Here is a 17,595-nt window from a genome sequence, read left to right as displayed (position 1 = left end):
GATGGGGCGGAAGGGGGTGAAATTCAGAGGGCCAAGAGAAAAATACAAACGACAGGGTGAATAACGGAGAGGGCGAAAGAGCGGACGCAAAGAATCGGGGGGATCCGGCCATAGCAGCAGCACACATGCACAGTCGATGCAGGTGGACGTGTCCTCTGTGTAGTGACCCAGCCCGCCCTTGAGATTAATGTCACGCATGTCGAGTGCCATCAGGGAATCGGCATCACAGTGTACACGGCCATAATAAGAAATGTGTGGACAGCCCTGCCAGAGGTATTTGGGTTGAAGAGTGCACACTTGACCAGAGCTGCAGGGTAGAGACCAGTGACTCGCATATCAAGAATTGAGGCATTTGACTTGACCCCTCCTCCTCCTCTTCCTCCTCCTCCTCCTCCTCCTCCAGCCGTGTCTTTATGCGGTGTTCTGTGTGTCTGCGTTTGTAACCGGCTGGATTACATCATGATGTCCCAAAGTCATGTGTTTTTTGTTTACGGGTGTAAGAGGAAGGCTAATGGAGAGGCTATTAGAATGTGAGGTCATGCGAGAGCCGAGAGCAGATGTAAAAAAAAAAAAAAAGAAAACTCATTTGCTAGAAAGAGAGTAAGCATTTTGCGAAGAATACTGTAGGGCTGCACTGTGCACAAGTGAAGAACATTTTATATCGAACAATTTGGAAATCACAAGATTTACAATTGATTTCTTTGGGTTTGAATTTCACCAACCAGATTTAAAGTCACTATGCCTAATTTTTACCCATTAATAGGTATTGTTTATTACCATCACAGCCTTGTTTCGGAGTCAAAATGTGACGAAACCCCCTTGCATATTGACTATTTACAAATGACTACTTTTACAACATATTTTTATGGGGCAAAAATGTTACCCTAAAACAAATAGTCAGATATAGGGTCTTTTACTTAAAATAGGAATCAGAGTTTAATGATTCAGTTTGATTTAAAATGAATTTAAAAGGAACATTATGCAACTTTTTATGTAAAAACTTTATATGTGCGTATTTGACCTTGTAGTGACCCAGCACATGTGTGAGTGGTCAGCGTGGCGCTCTAGGACGCTCCCAGATCAATTGTTTTTAGAGTTTCTGGTAGGCTTTCACCACTGACGGGACTCTCTCGCCAGAAAACATACAAAACGATCGATCCTGGAGCGTTGTAGAGACCACCGTGATCGAAAGTAACGGCGCCATGGTAACCCCTCATACAGCCACCGGGTCACTGCAAGGTCAAATACACACACACATATATCAACTTTTGTTTTTTTTTGCTTAAAAATCATAATGCAATGTTGCTTTTATTTTGTTTTTCACACTTTGGTCGACATAGTTATATAAAGTTGCAGTTGCAGAGTTTGGGGCATAAAACCTGACCATGACATACATTCACGTTCTTGCTGATGCACAGCCTTGACATATTTCTTTTGACCCACTTTTATAAATGAAAAATGACCATGCGGCTCATTTATAAAAGATACTGCCGGCTAAAATCCAAGTTGCACGTTTTTAATAATGCATGTCTGTGGCAATGTCGAGAGAGTGCAGTGTGATTCTTTCTCCATCATCTCGCTCCTTCACCAAACCGGGCACTTCTCCTCTTATTGATAGCCTTTTTTTTTCTTTCTTTTTACCGCAAACGCTCGTTATCGTGTTACATCATCTTTAATAGCCCCCTCTGTCGTCACTGCGCAGGTTGACGCGTCGCCATGACAACAGAAGCGGGCACCGAGGCGGAGGTGAAGGAGAAAGCGGAGGAGTCAGCAGCTCAGACGGACCAATCGGAGAAGGCGCCCGAAGAGACCAAGGAAGTTGTCGCCGAGGAGGGAGACAAGAAGGAAAAGGATAAAGAGGGCAAAGGGATATCCCGCTACCTGCCGACATGGCTCAAGAAGCAGAAGTCCCAAAGCCAGGTAAAGGACCGCAGCGCGACACACATGCCGGAAAGATGAAAAGACGGGGGTTTATGGGCTAATTACACCTTGTGCATTTTGCAGACCTCACCCACTAAGGACGTCCCGGCGGCGGAGGAAGCTGTCGACAAGGAGAGCGAGCAAAAGGAAGGGGCTCCCCCAGAAGTGAACGGACACGCCGAAGAGGTAGAGGAGGAGGAGGAGGAGGAGGAAGAGAAGGCGACGGAGAAGTCTGAGCAAGTGAATGAGAAAGAAGCCGAACCCAAGGCTGATGTCAAGACAGAAGCTGAGGTATTTTCATTTCTTTTCTCTTGTCATTTCTTAAACGTGGAGAAAAGCTGTTCCCCGTCTTAACGCACTTGTATACAACTATGACAGTGTTTTCGTTTCTGGCGTCGTTTGTTGTAGTAGCCCTCTCAAGTGACCTCTGCGGTTTTAGTTCAAACTGTCAATCTACGTCACACAGTATGCTTCAAAATCTAGTCTGATTGTTTTGGTTTTTGCTAGAGCTGGGCAATAATTAAAATGGATTTGATTAACTCTGGTCATTGGAATATGGCCACAAAAAAAGAGCCTGTATTGAATGGGTTTTATGTTATGAAAGATCAGCAGCCACCACTATTTAGGATGTACTTTAATTCAAATTTCCCAGCTCTAGTTTGTACAAAATAATTTCTTAAAACACTAGTGAAGTTGTCGATGTGAATTGATTTAGCGCTGTAGAAGTGTCTCGGCAGCAGGTCAGGCTACATTTCGGTTACATGGTAGAGACTTGCAATGTGCGATTTGGAGTTTGTGTCCACTGCACAACAGAGAGGGCCATTCTCCCTGACGCTCGCATTTCTGTCCAGTGATCACACTCCAGACCACCCAGGCCCGCCCATTGACATCACCGCTCCAGTCTCCACTCCCAAAGAAACAAATCGGCTCATTTTTTGAAAGAAGTGCGTTTTCCTTTTGAGTAAATTCCGGCTTGACCCCCAGACGAAAAATGGTAGGAGAGACCGCTGTCACAGAAAGCCCTAACTATCCCCGGGACAGTTTTATTATGTCACACAGACTTGATTGCATGTTTACTGCCGAAAGGATTGCAGAGTGTAACGTTTTAATTGTTGCATTGTGGCCGCTTTTTCCCGTCAGCCCGTGAAGGAGGAGAAGGTCGAGGAGAAAAGTGTTGCAGAGGAGACAAAGGCGGTCCAAGAGGGAGAGGTGCCGGAGGAGCAGGAGCAGCAGCAGCAGCCGCCGGAGGAGCAGCAGCAGCAGCAGCAGCAGCAGCAGCAGGCGCCAGTGAAGGAGACGACGACAGAGGCTCCCACTGAACCGGAGACGGGAGACACTCAGACCTCGCTGTTCCAGTCCCCTCTCAGACTGGTCCGGAAGAACAAGATGAAGCTGGTGGTGTGTCGCGTGACCCTGCTGGATGGGACCGACTTCACCTGCGAAGTGGAGGTGAGATATAAACTTCAGGATCGATTGTGAGTTGCTGTAGAAACCATTCATCAGACATTTAATCTATTGTAATTTAGTTTATTATTATGGAATACACCAGGAATGACAGTGATGTGTACTGGCTGGTCATTGAGGCTGTTTGTGAGGACCTCAGCCGGTGACGTAATGTTAATAGGATCCACTACAGTGTTTGTGACTGAACAGGGGCTATTTAACTTTCTGACTCAAAGTGCAACGATGGCAGAGGCAGGATCTGGTACTGTGGAGCCTGGGCGTGGTTTAAGGGGATAAATGCCGAGCAAAGCGGAGCACGCTGCAGGGGCTTGTCTGGTGCCCTCCACACACACACACAAACATGGTAGATTACAAGGGTCCCACCAGATTAGGAGTCTGCATCTGCTGCTGCCTAAAGAGCACGTGGCCCCCCCTCCCTCTTCACATGCAAACAGGACCCCCCTATGTCACATGGTCTTCACACTGCTGTCACAGGTTTGAGGGACCACTTACAGGAGTTTACACAGCACTGTGCTTGTGATCATTTGTTTGTAGGTTAAGGTTAAGGAGAGATTCAAGAAATAGTTTGCTCGACACTGCTTTTATGTTTAGGAGGGGCTATGATTATGCAATGACATTTTGTATTATTGTATAGCTTGGGTTGGGTTGAAAGGTTTGCCCAGTGAAGTTTCTAAAAGCAGTTCAGAATGATGAGACTAATACAATGACCTGATATTTACCTGAGGACTACCCTGAGTCTGTCAAATGCGGTGTCCGTTTCTCTCAATTGAGAAGTTCCATGTTTGGCTCTGGAGACATGACATGGCAGCCTGCTCCAGTGACAAAGCCTAACCCTAATCTACAGTATGCCACCGCCCATCAGTGTGCCCATGTGTCTGTGGCAGTTTGAACAGTAGCGGCTTTGTCTGCCGACAGATAACGCTGATGCAGCGGCTAACCACTATTGTCCCAGACTCATACACATCATCTAACCCTCCGGCGCTCGGGCATAGTTGGGCCGCGAGGGAGAGATGCACTATGCATTCCAGAGATTAGTTTCTCTGTTTGGCCCAGCAGGCTTTCAATACACACTTTCACATTTGTACTGTCAATTTTTCAATCTGGTTCACTTTATTTAATGGAATATTAAACAACAACAACAACAACAAAAAAACACTTATTAGTTGTTTTGGACGGATAAGCACTTGGTTCAAAGAGAGACTTAATGTCACATGATCTTAAAGCTTTTTCTAAGAATTTCATTAGTATTGGTTACAGCAGGATTTAGGCATCACACGGTTGAGGTATTTTATTGGAATTGACCTACACACAAAGTATATATGAGTAGAACCACTCTGAAACACAGTTGATTAAGGTTAAGTTCAGTTCCTATTATTCTTATTTTCATTGGCTCCTTTTGCACTACAATTACACACAACCATTGCCACACATTAATTTACACAAGAAAAATAACATTTATTCATTTGCCTATACATGCATGAATGTATGTAATGAGAGTGTTGGTGGGTGAGTGGTTCCTTTCTGTAAAGTGCTTTGGGCCTAATGAAGGTAGAAAAGTGCTTTATAAGTTGAGGCCATTTACCATCAAATAAACTTGCTTTGTAAAAATAATTGTGGTATTGTCTTGCTTCTAAACAATGACAAAGATTTACATTTTTGTAGCTTTCAAAATGCAACTTTCTTGGAGCCCTGTGTCCACATGTGTCCATTTGCGTCTGAAAGTATTAGAAAATACCACAAATGTTTGGAGCTGTCCCCAGACACTAGAAAATGCATGCTTTCATCCTCTTTCCACAGCACTCACTGTGTCCCTCTGAGAGCTGCCTCTCGCTGAGAAAAAGGGAAAAAATGCGACGGATTCTTTCTTTTTTTACTCCCTCTTTGCTGTCTGCCCTTTCCTTCCTCTAAGGAGCATTGTTGCATGTTTATGCAGAAATGAATGTGTGCTAAATGTCATTGCCATAATTCAGTGAAGAGGCTTCCATCTGGCTTTTGAAGGAATGCATCTCCAGAATTTAAGAAGGATGGCGGAAAGAACAAGGACTGATTATTGTCCAAGTGCCAAAACTTCTCAGCTCAAGTTTCATCACCTGTTTCAAGAAAATGTTATGCATTTCATCCAGCACTGGGTAAATGGAAAATAAACAATGTACTTTGGTTCCGGGTTGCACTATTTAAAAACCTATACCTCCAAAGTCTAATACAACAAAAACAGTGCAAGCTTTATGATGATGATGTGTTAACCGTCTCTTTTTTCTTTTCTTTTTTTTTTCTGCCCAGAAACGAGCTAAAGGCCAGTACCTATTCTTCAAAGTCTGTGAGCACCTCAACTTGATGGAAAAAGATTACTTTGGCCTGACGTATAAAGACACCCATGACCACAAGGTGAGCCTCTCTTACACAAACAACATTCAAGGGGCAAAGCAATCGACAACCTTTTTTTTAAATCTGTAATGGTAGAATTACTTCGAAGAAACTTGTGTAGCTAGAAACTGTGGTAGAGTTCATTCCGGAGACTTGGATGTTTCTGCATTTCAACACAATTGAAGAAAATGACTTCTTTGTAAACAGAAGCTAAGCCTTTGTTTTTTTTCCTTTACAGTGTTGGCTGGACCCCACGAAAGAAATCAAGAGACAGATCCGCAGTAAGTTTTCTATTTCACGTAGTTGGGATCACATTACAAAGGTTAAAAAACGTGACAAAATGGAGCCTCGATACGCGACACCGATCGGCAGCAGTTGTGCCAGTGGCGGGAAAAGAGCCAAAGATAGCGATCGCGCTGTTGCATTATTTATTGATCTTTTGTGTGGTTAAAAGAAATTTTGGATTGAGTTTTATTATTCAGCATGTGTTGAGATGGAAGCAGCCTTATTAAAATCAATTTTATTTGTAGTTACAGTTAAATTTTCTGCTAAAGTGATACAGTATATTCAGATGGCAGCACATTTTCATCACTTGCATATAGAACTCTCTTCTTTTGATATTAGTAGGCTTAGACTTTCAAAAACTGCCTCCAAAGTTAATTTAAAGCTTCAAACCTACGTAAAGTCCCGTCAGTGTTGTCCATAAAGTGCTATTTTGACACGAGTGAGCGCTTGGGTGTGCGCTGATTCCATACGTTGGAGGTTTTCTAAGTGTGAGTCGGTTTTCTCAGCGTGCATGCCTGTGTTTTGTGGCCGTCTGTGGCCGAGCCTGTGGGCTAAGGATCAGTGGAATGTAGCAGACGCTGCTGGCAGGACTGTATATGTTTGTCCATGTGTTTACAGAAGGAGCGTCATGCGTGTCTTCCGTGATACGAGTCGGTACAATTGAGACAGTGTTGGCCGTTAAATTTGAAAGACTCAAACCTGTATTTTGCATTTTGTTATGTACCTCGATCCCCTGTTTCTTCAGTCATTGATTAAACCCCTACTTGGATATGGCTGAAACAACCATCTTGTGTGGTCAAAAAAAAATACCCTTCCTCACTTGAGCATACATTTATAAACTCCTTAAGCCATTAAAGGCAGCCTCTGAATCCGAGCACATTTTAAATTCTGCTGAATGAGACAGGGATTTGGCCCAGAAGCCCTGGATTTAGGCCAGGTACCTTTCCAGCGTGTGTGGTAGTAAAAGTTTAACACAAGCCCTCGTGTTGCCTTTAACCTCTGCTCACCTTTGAGACACAAGACAGATGTTCCACCAAAGTAAGAGCCACTCGTACACAAGAAGAAAACACTAGACGATCTTATTCAGTGTATTGCATTTTTCCAAAACCTGATAATTTACAGACCTTCTATTAGGGTAAGCTGAGGAATAATACCATGAAATGAATTGGGTGTGTGTTCTGGTATCTTTTAATTAAATCATCATTTCTCTGTTTATTAAACTTTTAGGTGCCATGAGGTTTCAGTATTGATAACATGCTCTTACTTTGTTATTATTGAAAGTTCTTCAAGTTTCAGCAAAAATCAAACCTTGACAAACCAGGGATCCGCTTAATCCCCCAGTTTGCTTAACACTCTTGAATAACTTGCTGAAATGACGAGCGGAGGTGAATGCGCTCAAGTCATGCCTTTTATAAGAAGAAAAAACATGAGCATTGAAGTCTGGGGATTTACTGTGCGCTGTGGGGAGAATGGATGTTTGTTTAGAAACAGGAAGTGGCCACAGGGGACTATCCAAGCCCTGAACACTGGCAACAGGACCAGGTCATCTCTATAGAAGCACAGGGAAAGCTTCCATTCTCATTAACTCACTGTATTGTTGATTACTTTGTCGTCATTCCTCATATGTTCTTTATACATGTACACTGCAGATGGAAGGAGTCTTTTTCTTGTTGTTTTTTATGTTGAATGAATACTTGTCTGGCTTTGCAGGAGGAAATTACTTTAATGTGACGTCAACTCCCAATAGACTTTCTTTGATACGAAACTCATGGAGCGTTTGAACTCGCTTCACTTTCAGTCCAAACAGAAACCTCAACGTTCAGAAAATAAAAATTCAACGTTGACACTAATTTGACTGTAGCCAAGCTGTGACACTATCTGTATACCCTCCATTGTCTCACGCAAATGGACTCGCAAAGCTGTGCCATGTGAAACAGTTCGCCGATGTCTTTATGATTATGGGGAGATGATAAAGATTACCGGGCATTTGGCATATTCGGAGTTGGGTTATGTAACGAGTGGCTGATCTGCCGCATGTTTGTGTGCGCGTTTGCCATGTACCACCGGGCTTAATGCCCTCTGAAAGCTGTTATGCATTAGTTGCCCTCATTCACACCCAGCTCCATTTTGCTCAGCTCCTTCCTGCTGGCATTCTCAGCATATCAAACACAAACGAGCTGTGATTGAGACATTTTGAATATGAATGAATCTGCGCTGGAGTTTGTTTACGCTGTATTTAGGGCTGCACAACATTGCAGGGTTTTTTCTCACAGTGTGCATCCCTAACTGTATGTATTTGTCGTCTTTGTTTCAGGTAATAACTGGCAGTTTTCATTCAATGTGAAGTTCTACCCTCCGGATCCGTCTCTGCTCACAGAAGACCTCACACGGTATTAGCACGAAGCAGATTTCACTTTCTTTTCTGGCTAGTTTAAACTTAGACGGCCCTTATTGAACTTGGGTTTTAAAGCTTGTTTTAAAGGAATAGGCCACCGTTTTTACATACTAAGATATGTTCTTAGCTCACTTTAGTCGAGTTAATATATCCCCGTCTGGTCTTTGTCCGTGCGCTCTGTCACGCAAACGGAGCACATACGCAGCCTCTCCCACAGGTCATATAGCTCCGAAAAAGCTCACGATAGAAGCTACCAAGCTCTTCCACGTGTTCCCTATTTAAATAAAGTTACGTGAAGTGTTTTCATGCGAAGTATATTTACCCAGAAATGTAGCATGTCGATTTTATAAGCAAATAAAAAGGGGGACTATATTGTGAGGCGTAATGATACGAGGAGCACAGCGTCCGCGTAGTAACTCCTAAAGACTTCCCCCGCTCACTTCCGGCAATAACCTTTAGGAGTTACTGCGCGGACGCATTACGCCTCACAATATAGTCCCCCTTTTTATTTGCTTATAAAATCGACATGCTACATTTCTGGGTAAATATACTTCGCATGAAAACACTTCACGTAACTTTATTTAAATAGGGAACACGTGGAAGAGCTTTGTAGCTTCTATCGTGAGCTTTTTTGGAGCTATAGGACATGTGGGAGAGGCTGCGTATGTGCTCCGTTTCCCTGGCAGAGCGCACGGACAAAGACCAGACGGGGATATATTAACACGTCTAAAGTGAGGTAAGAACATATCTTAGTATGTAAAAACGGTGGCCTATTCCTTTAATGTTCAGTTATTTAGTTTGATTCATGCATATTTGGGTAATCCTGCACATTCAGTCCACCTTCTTCTCAAGGCCTTAAAATGCTTGACCCCCACGTACTGATTTCATGAGGGGTCACTATCACAGGACTTGTTTTGACCACTTCAGAGCTCAGATTGCCTCCACTACAAAGCCTTTCTTCCTCATTGATGACATTTTTTACTGTATTTGAACTGTCCAGGCCTGTACTGATTTGAAGTTTGACTTATTCAGCCACAAAAATCTTGCTATAAACTGTGTCATTTAACCTCTTAACCCCCACTTTGCATTTTCTCCAGTTCGGTTTTTCCCAAATGTTAAAGCTTCTTGACTGAAGTTTACGGCCTACAGGCCAGTGTAACGCCTCATTTGAAAGCTAAGACCTACAAAACTCACCTAAGATTTTTCAATGCGTTATCGCCATTTTTATGGCACTTTTTTGTTGTATTTTTGGTGCTTTTTTGTCGCCTCTATTGTTTCATTTTTGTCACTCTCTTGATGCTTTTTTTGCTGTGTTTTCATCCTCATTTATGTTTCGTTTTGTCGCAGATTTGAGATTTGATTAAAGTCAAACTGGAGAAAACATGCCCGGTTAAGGCGCATAAGAGCTTAAAAATTACAGTAAAGTTGGTTTGAAAAGTACTTTGTCTTAAAACATCCCACAATAAATATGAAACATGAAAAAATACAACCTACTTCAGGTAAAAAGTAAATATTGCATCACAAAAATGTGACAAAAAATGCTAATAAATGTGACCCACGATAAATATTGTGCACAAAATGTATTGTTTATATTTATATTTATTGAACAGCAAGTCGATACAGTGATTATTGTGACCTACTCGACAAGTACTAACTCAAAGATGTTCAAAAGTTGTAAAGTCAAGAAGGCACATGCGGGTGCTTTTTACACCCCTTTGTTTTGGCGCTCTGAGGAAACATTGGTTTTACATATGCATGCTCACAACACGTGGCTTCCTGGAGGCAAACAGCGTTTAGGAGTGGAATGTATGTCTAATGGGGCGGACAGCTCCTGATCGTACTTAATCTGAAGCGCGCACACACTCTTGGACACATTTTACCTTAGATGACCAGCACTCGCTGTTTACAACGGGAATTTTCTTCAACCCCACAAAGCCTTTTGTTAGACTTGGAGATGAAATACAGTGTCGTGCTGCTTACCCCGCCACACACAGAGCTGCAAGCTTGAAATGAAAGATGTTGTTTGAATTGTGAATTGTAATATTCTTTTGAGGCAGTAAAGCGTAGTGAGGCAACACACTTTGAATGGATGAATGAAGTTTAAGTCTGTGAGATCAAGAATGTCCTCCTTGTGACTTATAAAGGAGGCAGATCATGCAAAATAAACTCTTTGAGCGTTTAAACGGGCATTTGTTTCCTTTTCAGAAACATATCTGGACTAGTATTTTGCTTTATTCATGCAGTTTTGAGCGATGGCGGTGTCATCTTCTACTGCTGAAGCGCTCCAGTCTGTGTTCACTGGATTTTTACTGTTATTTATTTACAAAGACACAGTTTTTAACGTAAAATAAATACACAGAGGCACAAAACATTCCTATTATCCTATGTTATTAATATGTTCTTGTCCACTTCACGTCTCGAGGGTTAAGAATGTCCGCCTTGTGACTTTTGTGAGTATTTTTATCTCGATCTGTAAAACGTTGTGAAAGCCCAGGTTACTGTGCCACTAACGACAGAGTAAATCACACAATAAACACAAACTGCAAGAAAGACACATAATCCTGCAAAGCTGATTGAAAAGAGGGCAATTTGGCTCCACTTCATTGTTATCACGAACACTAGAGCCTTTCAAAGCCGCTTACAAAGAGGTTTTCTTTCTTGTTTAGACTTCAAGTGAAAGCTAAATCCTCTCTCCCGTCGCCTTCCTTCTCGGGCAGGTACCTGTTGTGTCTTCAGCTGCGCGAAGACGTGGCCTGCGGTCGACTGCCTTGTTCATTCGTCACGCACACTCTGCTGGGGTCCTACACACTGCAGGTACTGGGTGCATGTCCTTATCTAGTGTTTCCCACATGTTTCTGCTGAGACTATGGAGGCACAGGCAATCCTTATGGGAAGTGTTTTATTTACTTTATAGGCGTCATTCCTTGGTCCTTTTTGAACAATGTAGCTGGTCTTACATTTGATAATACAAGAAGAAGCAAGTCACAAATGCTTCAATTCTTTTGGCTGTACAATTGCCTTAGCAACGAACAAAATGTCCTGTCTCCGTTTGGTCTTATGGTGTTTACCTGCCAAGTGTGTGGTTCAGATTTCTGCTAACGTGACTCTTCTTTGATCAGATAAGTCTATTTTCATTTCAAAACCCAAATTGCAAATACAATGGCGATACTTTTCAGGAAAAAAGAAAACATTTTGAGCCCTGATGCAAGAAGCAAGTTGCATAATTTGCTATAACTTAATTGCTCAGGTTACTTGGATTCTGGAGAAACTGTAACTAGTCTCTTCTAATAATGGGAAAACGCTGCTGCTTATCTGTGTCTGCGCATGTGGGAGACTGTCTAAACAACGTGTGACTAACCTGTGCTGCTTGTGAAATTACAGGCCGAGCTCGGAGACTATGAGGCAGACCAACCCAAGCCGCTAGACTACATGAGTCAGCTGACGTTCGCGCCCAATCAGAACAAAGACATGGAGGAGAAGATACTTGAGCTTCACAAGTCCCACAGGTCAGAGAAAGCAGTACATAAAATTAATGTCAATCTCTCCTATATTCTGCATTCCTATCCGATAAAGCCCAAATTTAGTTTAGGCAATAGATTTCGAGTGACTACTTAAAACCCTATAGTTTGTTATCGAGGTGGTTGTTGACATACTATACTACTATACTATGCCTCTTGACTGTCATATATTGCTGATATTTTATGGTCAAGCCTATGTACATTCTCAAACCTTCCACACAAAGTACCATCTCATAAAATATTTCACTTAAAGCAGAACTAAGTAACCTGTTTATCTTGATAAATCCTTTTCGTAGTCCCTCTGGGGGTAATACGAGTGTTTTTGGGATAATTGGGGGGGTCTTTCATCTCCCTCTGGTGTCTCTAGCCACAAAACCACCCTCGCAACTTTCCCTGCTCCGACCTGGAAACCCAATACACACTAATATAATCACGAAGAAGAAGCAAACAGGCTAATGGGCAAAGCTAACCGCCACTTTTTTTGTGTTTGAGTTTGAGTGATGAAATGTATCTCCATTGTGTAATTGGATGTACAATATCCCTCTCTCACTTTGTCTTTTCTATGTCAATGTCAACTTTATTTGTATAGCATGTTTACAACAACACTAGGGGCCCAAAGTGCTTCACATACAGGTACACAATATAAAATTACAGTACAAAACAACAAGAGAAGCACACACAATAGAGTTATAATACAGCTCAGCTTGAATTGAACGCCAACGCAAACAGATGTGTTTTCTATCAGCGTTGTATTTACTCTCACGGACAATGAATGAGTAAAAGAAAAAAGCAACATGCTATGACACCTGCAGTGGTGCTTATGGCCTCTAGGGGCATGAGTTACTTAATTCTGCTTTAATTATATCAACAATTGAAATGGCAACCGAACTATACAGCCGAACAGCCGAACTATGTACACATTTTTTGTACATATGAAGGAAATTGTGTTTGAGTAACGGCTGTATTTTCCTGTTTTGTGTCTGTACTGTTATAGGGGTATGACACCGGCTCAGGCAGATGCCCAGTTTCTAGAAAACGCAAAGAAGTTGTCAATGTACGGCGTGGACCTGCACCATGCCAAGGTAAGACCGGTATCTTCCCTCTTTTATTGTTCTGCTGTTGACATGTGGGATTAGGCCGGCTGTCTCTGATGTGGCCTCAGTTGCTGCTGCGTGTATCTGCGTCCGTGGCAGCTGTACAAACACTCGGGGAGGCCGTTGTCATGGGAACGGGCCGCCTCTCTCGGTGGGATAGAGCACAGGTCATGAGCGGCGGGCGTGTTTCTGCTCCAGTGTCTGCAGACTTGACTTCAAAGACAATGCGTTGTTGTTTTACAGGAAAGAGTTAGAGCGAGTTGTTTGAAACGGACTGGTCCCCTTTAAATCCATGCTCCAGTTCATCGCAAACCCAACAGGGAACTGGTCTCCTATTTTGTTTTTCACGGCATTCCAAAAATGTGGGGAAATCAAGCGGAAAACCTATTCCTGTCCCAACTTTGTTTAGTCTGTGCAGTATTGATGACCCCATTTTTTAAAACACAACTGTTGTATAGGCAAAGTAGTTCACAAGAAGTGGGCAAGCAAAAAAAAATGTCAGCCACAATTCCAAACAGACCAAGTGGTCGATATGCACAATGCAAGCGCCTGTCTCCTGGCAATAGCTCTGTGGTTACTCAGAGAAACATCCGAAAGCCAGGGGAAATATGGTGTTGCATCAGTGCCTATGCGTTATCGCAGGGCAAAGTGGTAAAACGTGTCCGTGTGCAGCAGCAGCGTGCCGATCGATGAGCAGCTAATAGCATGGCCGCTCCATGTGACGCCTGTCTCGGTCAAACTGCCCATTATCAACATATTGTATCCTCCATTAGCGCAACAGATTTTTCCTGTATTCGCTACTGTAATCAATAACCCCGCTACTAGATGGCCTTGGCCTTGTTTGTGAGTTGCCCATTCCCCCTTTGCCCCAAATTAAAAAGCTTTAGTTCATTTATTGACTCAGTTCGGACATTTTCTGGGCAGCATTTACCGTCTAAAAATATGACATTCAGCTGCTACACTTTGATAATGATTTTAACATGTTCTTGACTTTTCCAAGGACTCGGAAGGCGTTGACATCATGTTAGGAGTGTGTGCCAATGGACTCCTGGTCTACAAAGACAGACTGCGGATAAACCGGTTTGCATGGCCCAAAATCCTTAAGATTTCATACAAGAGGAACAATTTCTACATCAAGATCAGACCGGGAGAGGTATGTAAGTCGCACTAGTGTAGTCACAACATTGTCTTTTGTTTTTACTAAACGCATGTCTTTCTTTGGCAGACGGAGCAGTTCGAGAGCACTGTGGGCTTTAAGCTGCAGAACCATCGGTCAGCCAAACGACTGTGGAAAGTCTGTGTGGAGAATCACAGCTTCTTCAGGTACCAATCCTGCAGTTCTTTTTATTGTTATTGAACTAAATATTACCATGACTCGCTGGGTTTGTCAAGGCCTTTGTATCTAGGCATTTTTGTAGTGAAAGACAAAGAGATAACACACGTGCTTTGCTGGTGTAGAGGAGAGAGGACAATAAGCTTCAATATCCTGTTGGAGGAAGAGATTCAATATTTCTGCCCCGTCTACCTATTCTCATATACTAGTGCCTTTTTATTGCCAAAGCAGAAACGGTATGACGATGTATGCCATATTAGTTCATGCATAGCCTCCTGTCACTAATATCTACATGTACTTACTATATACTATGTTGTCCTGGTGTAAAATAAATAAATCCTTACCACGCTTCTGTTTCTTTTAGGTTAAATGCACCAGAACCTCCAACCAAGGCGCGCTTCTTGACTTTGGGCTCCAAGTTCCGATACAGCGGCAGGACTCAGGCTCAGACCCGAGTGGCCAGTTCCCTGATCGACCGGCCCGCGCCCAACTTCGAACGCACCTCGTCGAAACGCATCAGTCGCAGTCTGGATGGAGGTAACGAACTATACTTTGTTTTCTCTGACAGACTGAATGAAAGTGGGGGGAAATCTGGCAGGTGGAATTTGGCATGAGAAAACGCGTGTGTTTTCTTCTTGGATGTAAACCACTCAGAGACTCGGCAGATACAGGAAATAGCTGTAGCATATGTTTCCTGTCGGGCAGAGAGGGGGAGACTGAAAAGACAGCAGCGAGATGACTGCAACAAAGGTTTTCAAAATCAAAGCAATGCAACATGTCGACGCATCGTAACATTTGTCCTCTCCGCCTCATGACTTAAGTACAGGGTAAACCTTTGCATTTTCCAAATTCCTTGAGCATCTTAAGCATTCGTGTGGTTGGACAACAGTTTGTCACGCAAATGTGTGATTAGTATTCTAGGAAGTCATCCAGGTTGTAATTTGGCCTGCAGGTATTTGCTTTTAAAAATAATATTCTGTTTAGAGTCCATTTTAAACCTGTCTTGTACTGCCCTCTGCTGACAGCTTTGCAACACTGCACCAACCAGTATTTCTCTCCAACATTGGCGAATACAATGTGACCTAAATGCTTGATATTTATCAGCTATGCGATCGAATAAAAGTCTAGCTTGTTTTTTTACTTCTAAAGTATGCTTGTATTTCCCCCTTTAGCACCAGCGATAAGCATCACAGACACCAGCGCAGGAGAGAACGGCCGTGAGCTTCATCTAGAGCTTAACTCTGACTCCAAGGTTTGTATCGGTACATCTTGTGAGGGTTCAAATAATAAGGGCCATTGTTTTTCTATAGAACATTAAGTTTTGAACATATATGCAGGCAAGAATGTTAGTATTACGGTCCAAGCACATACAAGGAGTTCACTATGTTTAGGGGAATTTTGGACCAGCCTTTCCGACCTGTTAGTTAATTTTTTTTTCTGTTTTAACTTATGAAGCATAGGATACTTAGAAACACATAGACAGCAGTCGTATTGAGAATTCTTTGTTCCGCATGCCTCCACTTCTCCCGTCACTGTTCCCTGCCCCCTCACCCCCCAGCACTGTGGACTTGACCCCGTCTCCAGCCCTCGGTTGGCGCCCCGTTGAGGCTGTTCTGGCACACTCTGTACTCTCTTGCACTGCATTTTTTTTAACCTACTGTGTTGTGTTTTTTCACTGACTAATGCTGTGTCTCTTTTCCTCTCTTCTTTCTCCTTCACTCACATGATTTTTCTTCATTTGCACGCTCTCCCTTCACGAAATATGTACTGAAATCTACGCGTTTCTTTCCAACTCCCCCACACACACACACACACTTTGCACGCCAGTCCATGTTCATGTTTCCCCTGTCATTCTCCTCATCATCCTCGCTCTCCTCCATCCCTCCTTCACTGGACACAATTTCCGAGCTCGAGCGCGCCCTGTCCGACATCTCGGAGGATGACGCGCACCCCGACGACCCTACCGCCCCCGACAGCTCATGGATACTACCCGCCCATCTCTCATCTCTTTCTGATTTTGACCATTTCACATCCCCCTACATTGTAGCACAACCGCCCCAAACGAACTGCGATTTAGAGCTTTCGGAAACAGGAGAGCACTGTGAGATTGAATCCAAAGCAGACGGTCATTGGCGACGCTGGTTCTGTCTTAAACAGAGGATTAAGTACTTGTACTATCTTCTTTGCTTTCTGGTGATGATGGGCAAAAAAGTTCACATTATGACAAAAGTACTCGGAGCAGTGACGAAAAAAACATCTGCAGAAAAGGTTAAGGCATTTGCAGCTAATATCCCTAAATTTAACACTGCCAGCTTCAATACGTCCAAAAAGTACATCGCTTTAAAATGGCAGTGGTTGGTTGTGTATCTCACGTGCCGCCTCCCTTCGAGGCTTCTGACTTGCGCGTCCACTCTCCCTTGGTTTCAAACGCGCCTGCACTTGCCCGCCCTTACTTCTAGCACCCTCGCGCCCGTCCTCTACTCCCTCCCTCCGTCCGCCTCCTCCGTCCTCTCCTCTCACCTTTCCTCCTACTTCTTACTGTCCCGCTCCTCCCTCTCCCCGACCCTGCTCACCGCCTCCCTGCACCAGTACCTCCTCAACCCCTCCCCGTTCTTCCTCCCCGTCCTCCTGGTGGTTTTCCTGTTAGTCGTGATGCTGACCGCGAGCCAGTCGATGGTCCTCGCGCTCATCTTGGCGACGCCTCTCGGGCTGACGCTGTTTTACATGGAGAGCGTGATCCCGCGACAAAGGCGAGCAGTGCTGCCCATGTTTTTGCCAGAAAACGCGTTCGAGTACGACGAAAGCTGCTTCGGTTTGAACGCGCAGGAGTACGTGACGACGCAATCGATGCAGCATACGTGGACGTCGGATATGTGCGACCCCGCTGCGTAGACGAGAACACTTACCGCTTACCCTCTATCGCTTTTTCCTTCAATGTATTGCTCACACTGTGATTGCCACATCCTTGTACCAGTCCTCCCCACTTAAATTTCTCCTTTTTTACCCCCACCCTTCAAACCCCACAATGTCTTAATGCAGTATTTAGGTTGTAGACAGAGTAAATATTATAGTAGTAGTCAGAATATTGTCCGTTTTTCTGTAAATACGTGTAGATAAGATAATTTGTCGACAATCTTGACAGCTATTTAGGCTAGTGAATAGATTAGCACCTTTAAAAAGGCATACAAACATTTACTGTGTTTTGGGTCGACTTTTATTCAA

The 17,595-nt window shown here is 43.4% G+C and overlaps 1 protein-coding gene across 11 annotated transcripts in view; it reads left to right on the top strand.

Moving 5' to 3' along the window:
• epb41l2 (erythrocyte membrane protein band 4.1 like 2) overlaps positions 1–17,595 on the top strand; it is a 44,105-nt gene that overhangs the window by 12,246 nt on the left and 14,264 nt on the right. For 10 of the 11 annotated variants that reach the window (XM_079571789.1, XM_079571790.1, XM_079571791.1 and 7 more), the window contains exons 2-14: positions 1,703–1,920; positions 2,005–2,211; positions 3,061–3,369; positions 5,665–5,769; positions 5,987–6,029; positions 8,348–8,423; positions 11,146–11,242; positions 11,810–11,934; positions 12,941–13,028; positions 14,041–14,193; positions 14,266–14,363; positions 14,738–14,910; positions 15,546–15,625. In XM_079571789.1, the coding sequence (XP_079427915.1) occupies positions 1,717–1,920; positions 2,005–2,211; positions 3,061–3,369; positions 5,665–5,769; positions 5,987–6,029; positions 8,348–8,423; positions 11,146–11,242; positions 11,810–11,934; positions 12,941–13,028; positions 14,041–14,193; positions 14,266–14,363; positions 14,738–14,910; positions 15,546–15,625 (1,758 nt within the window). In that variant the 5' untranslated portion in view covers positions 1,703–1,716. The remainder of the gene's footprint in view (positions 1–1,702; positions 1,921–2,004; positions 2,212–3,060; positions 3,370–5,664; positions 5,770–5,986; positions 6,030–8,347; positions 8,424–11,145; positions 11,243–11,809; positions 11,935–12,940; positions 13,029–14,040; positions 14,194–14,265; positions 14,364–14,737; positions 14,911–15,545; positions 15,626–17,595) is intronic. The other variant, XM_079571792.1, reaches the window with a different exon arrangement.

Source organism: Gobius niger, assembly GCF_951799975.1.
Source record: "Gobius niger genome assembly, chromosome: 15".
NCBI classification, from domain to species: domain Eukaryota; kingdom Metazoa; phylum Chordata; class Actinopteri; order Gobiiformes; family Gobiidae; genus Gobius; species Gobius niger.
Note: the sequence above shows the minus strand (reverse complement) of the source record. Positions and strands in the feature narration are given on the sequence as shown.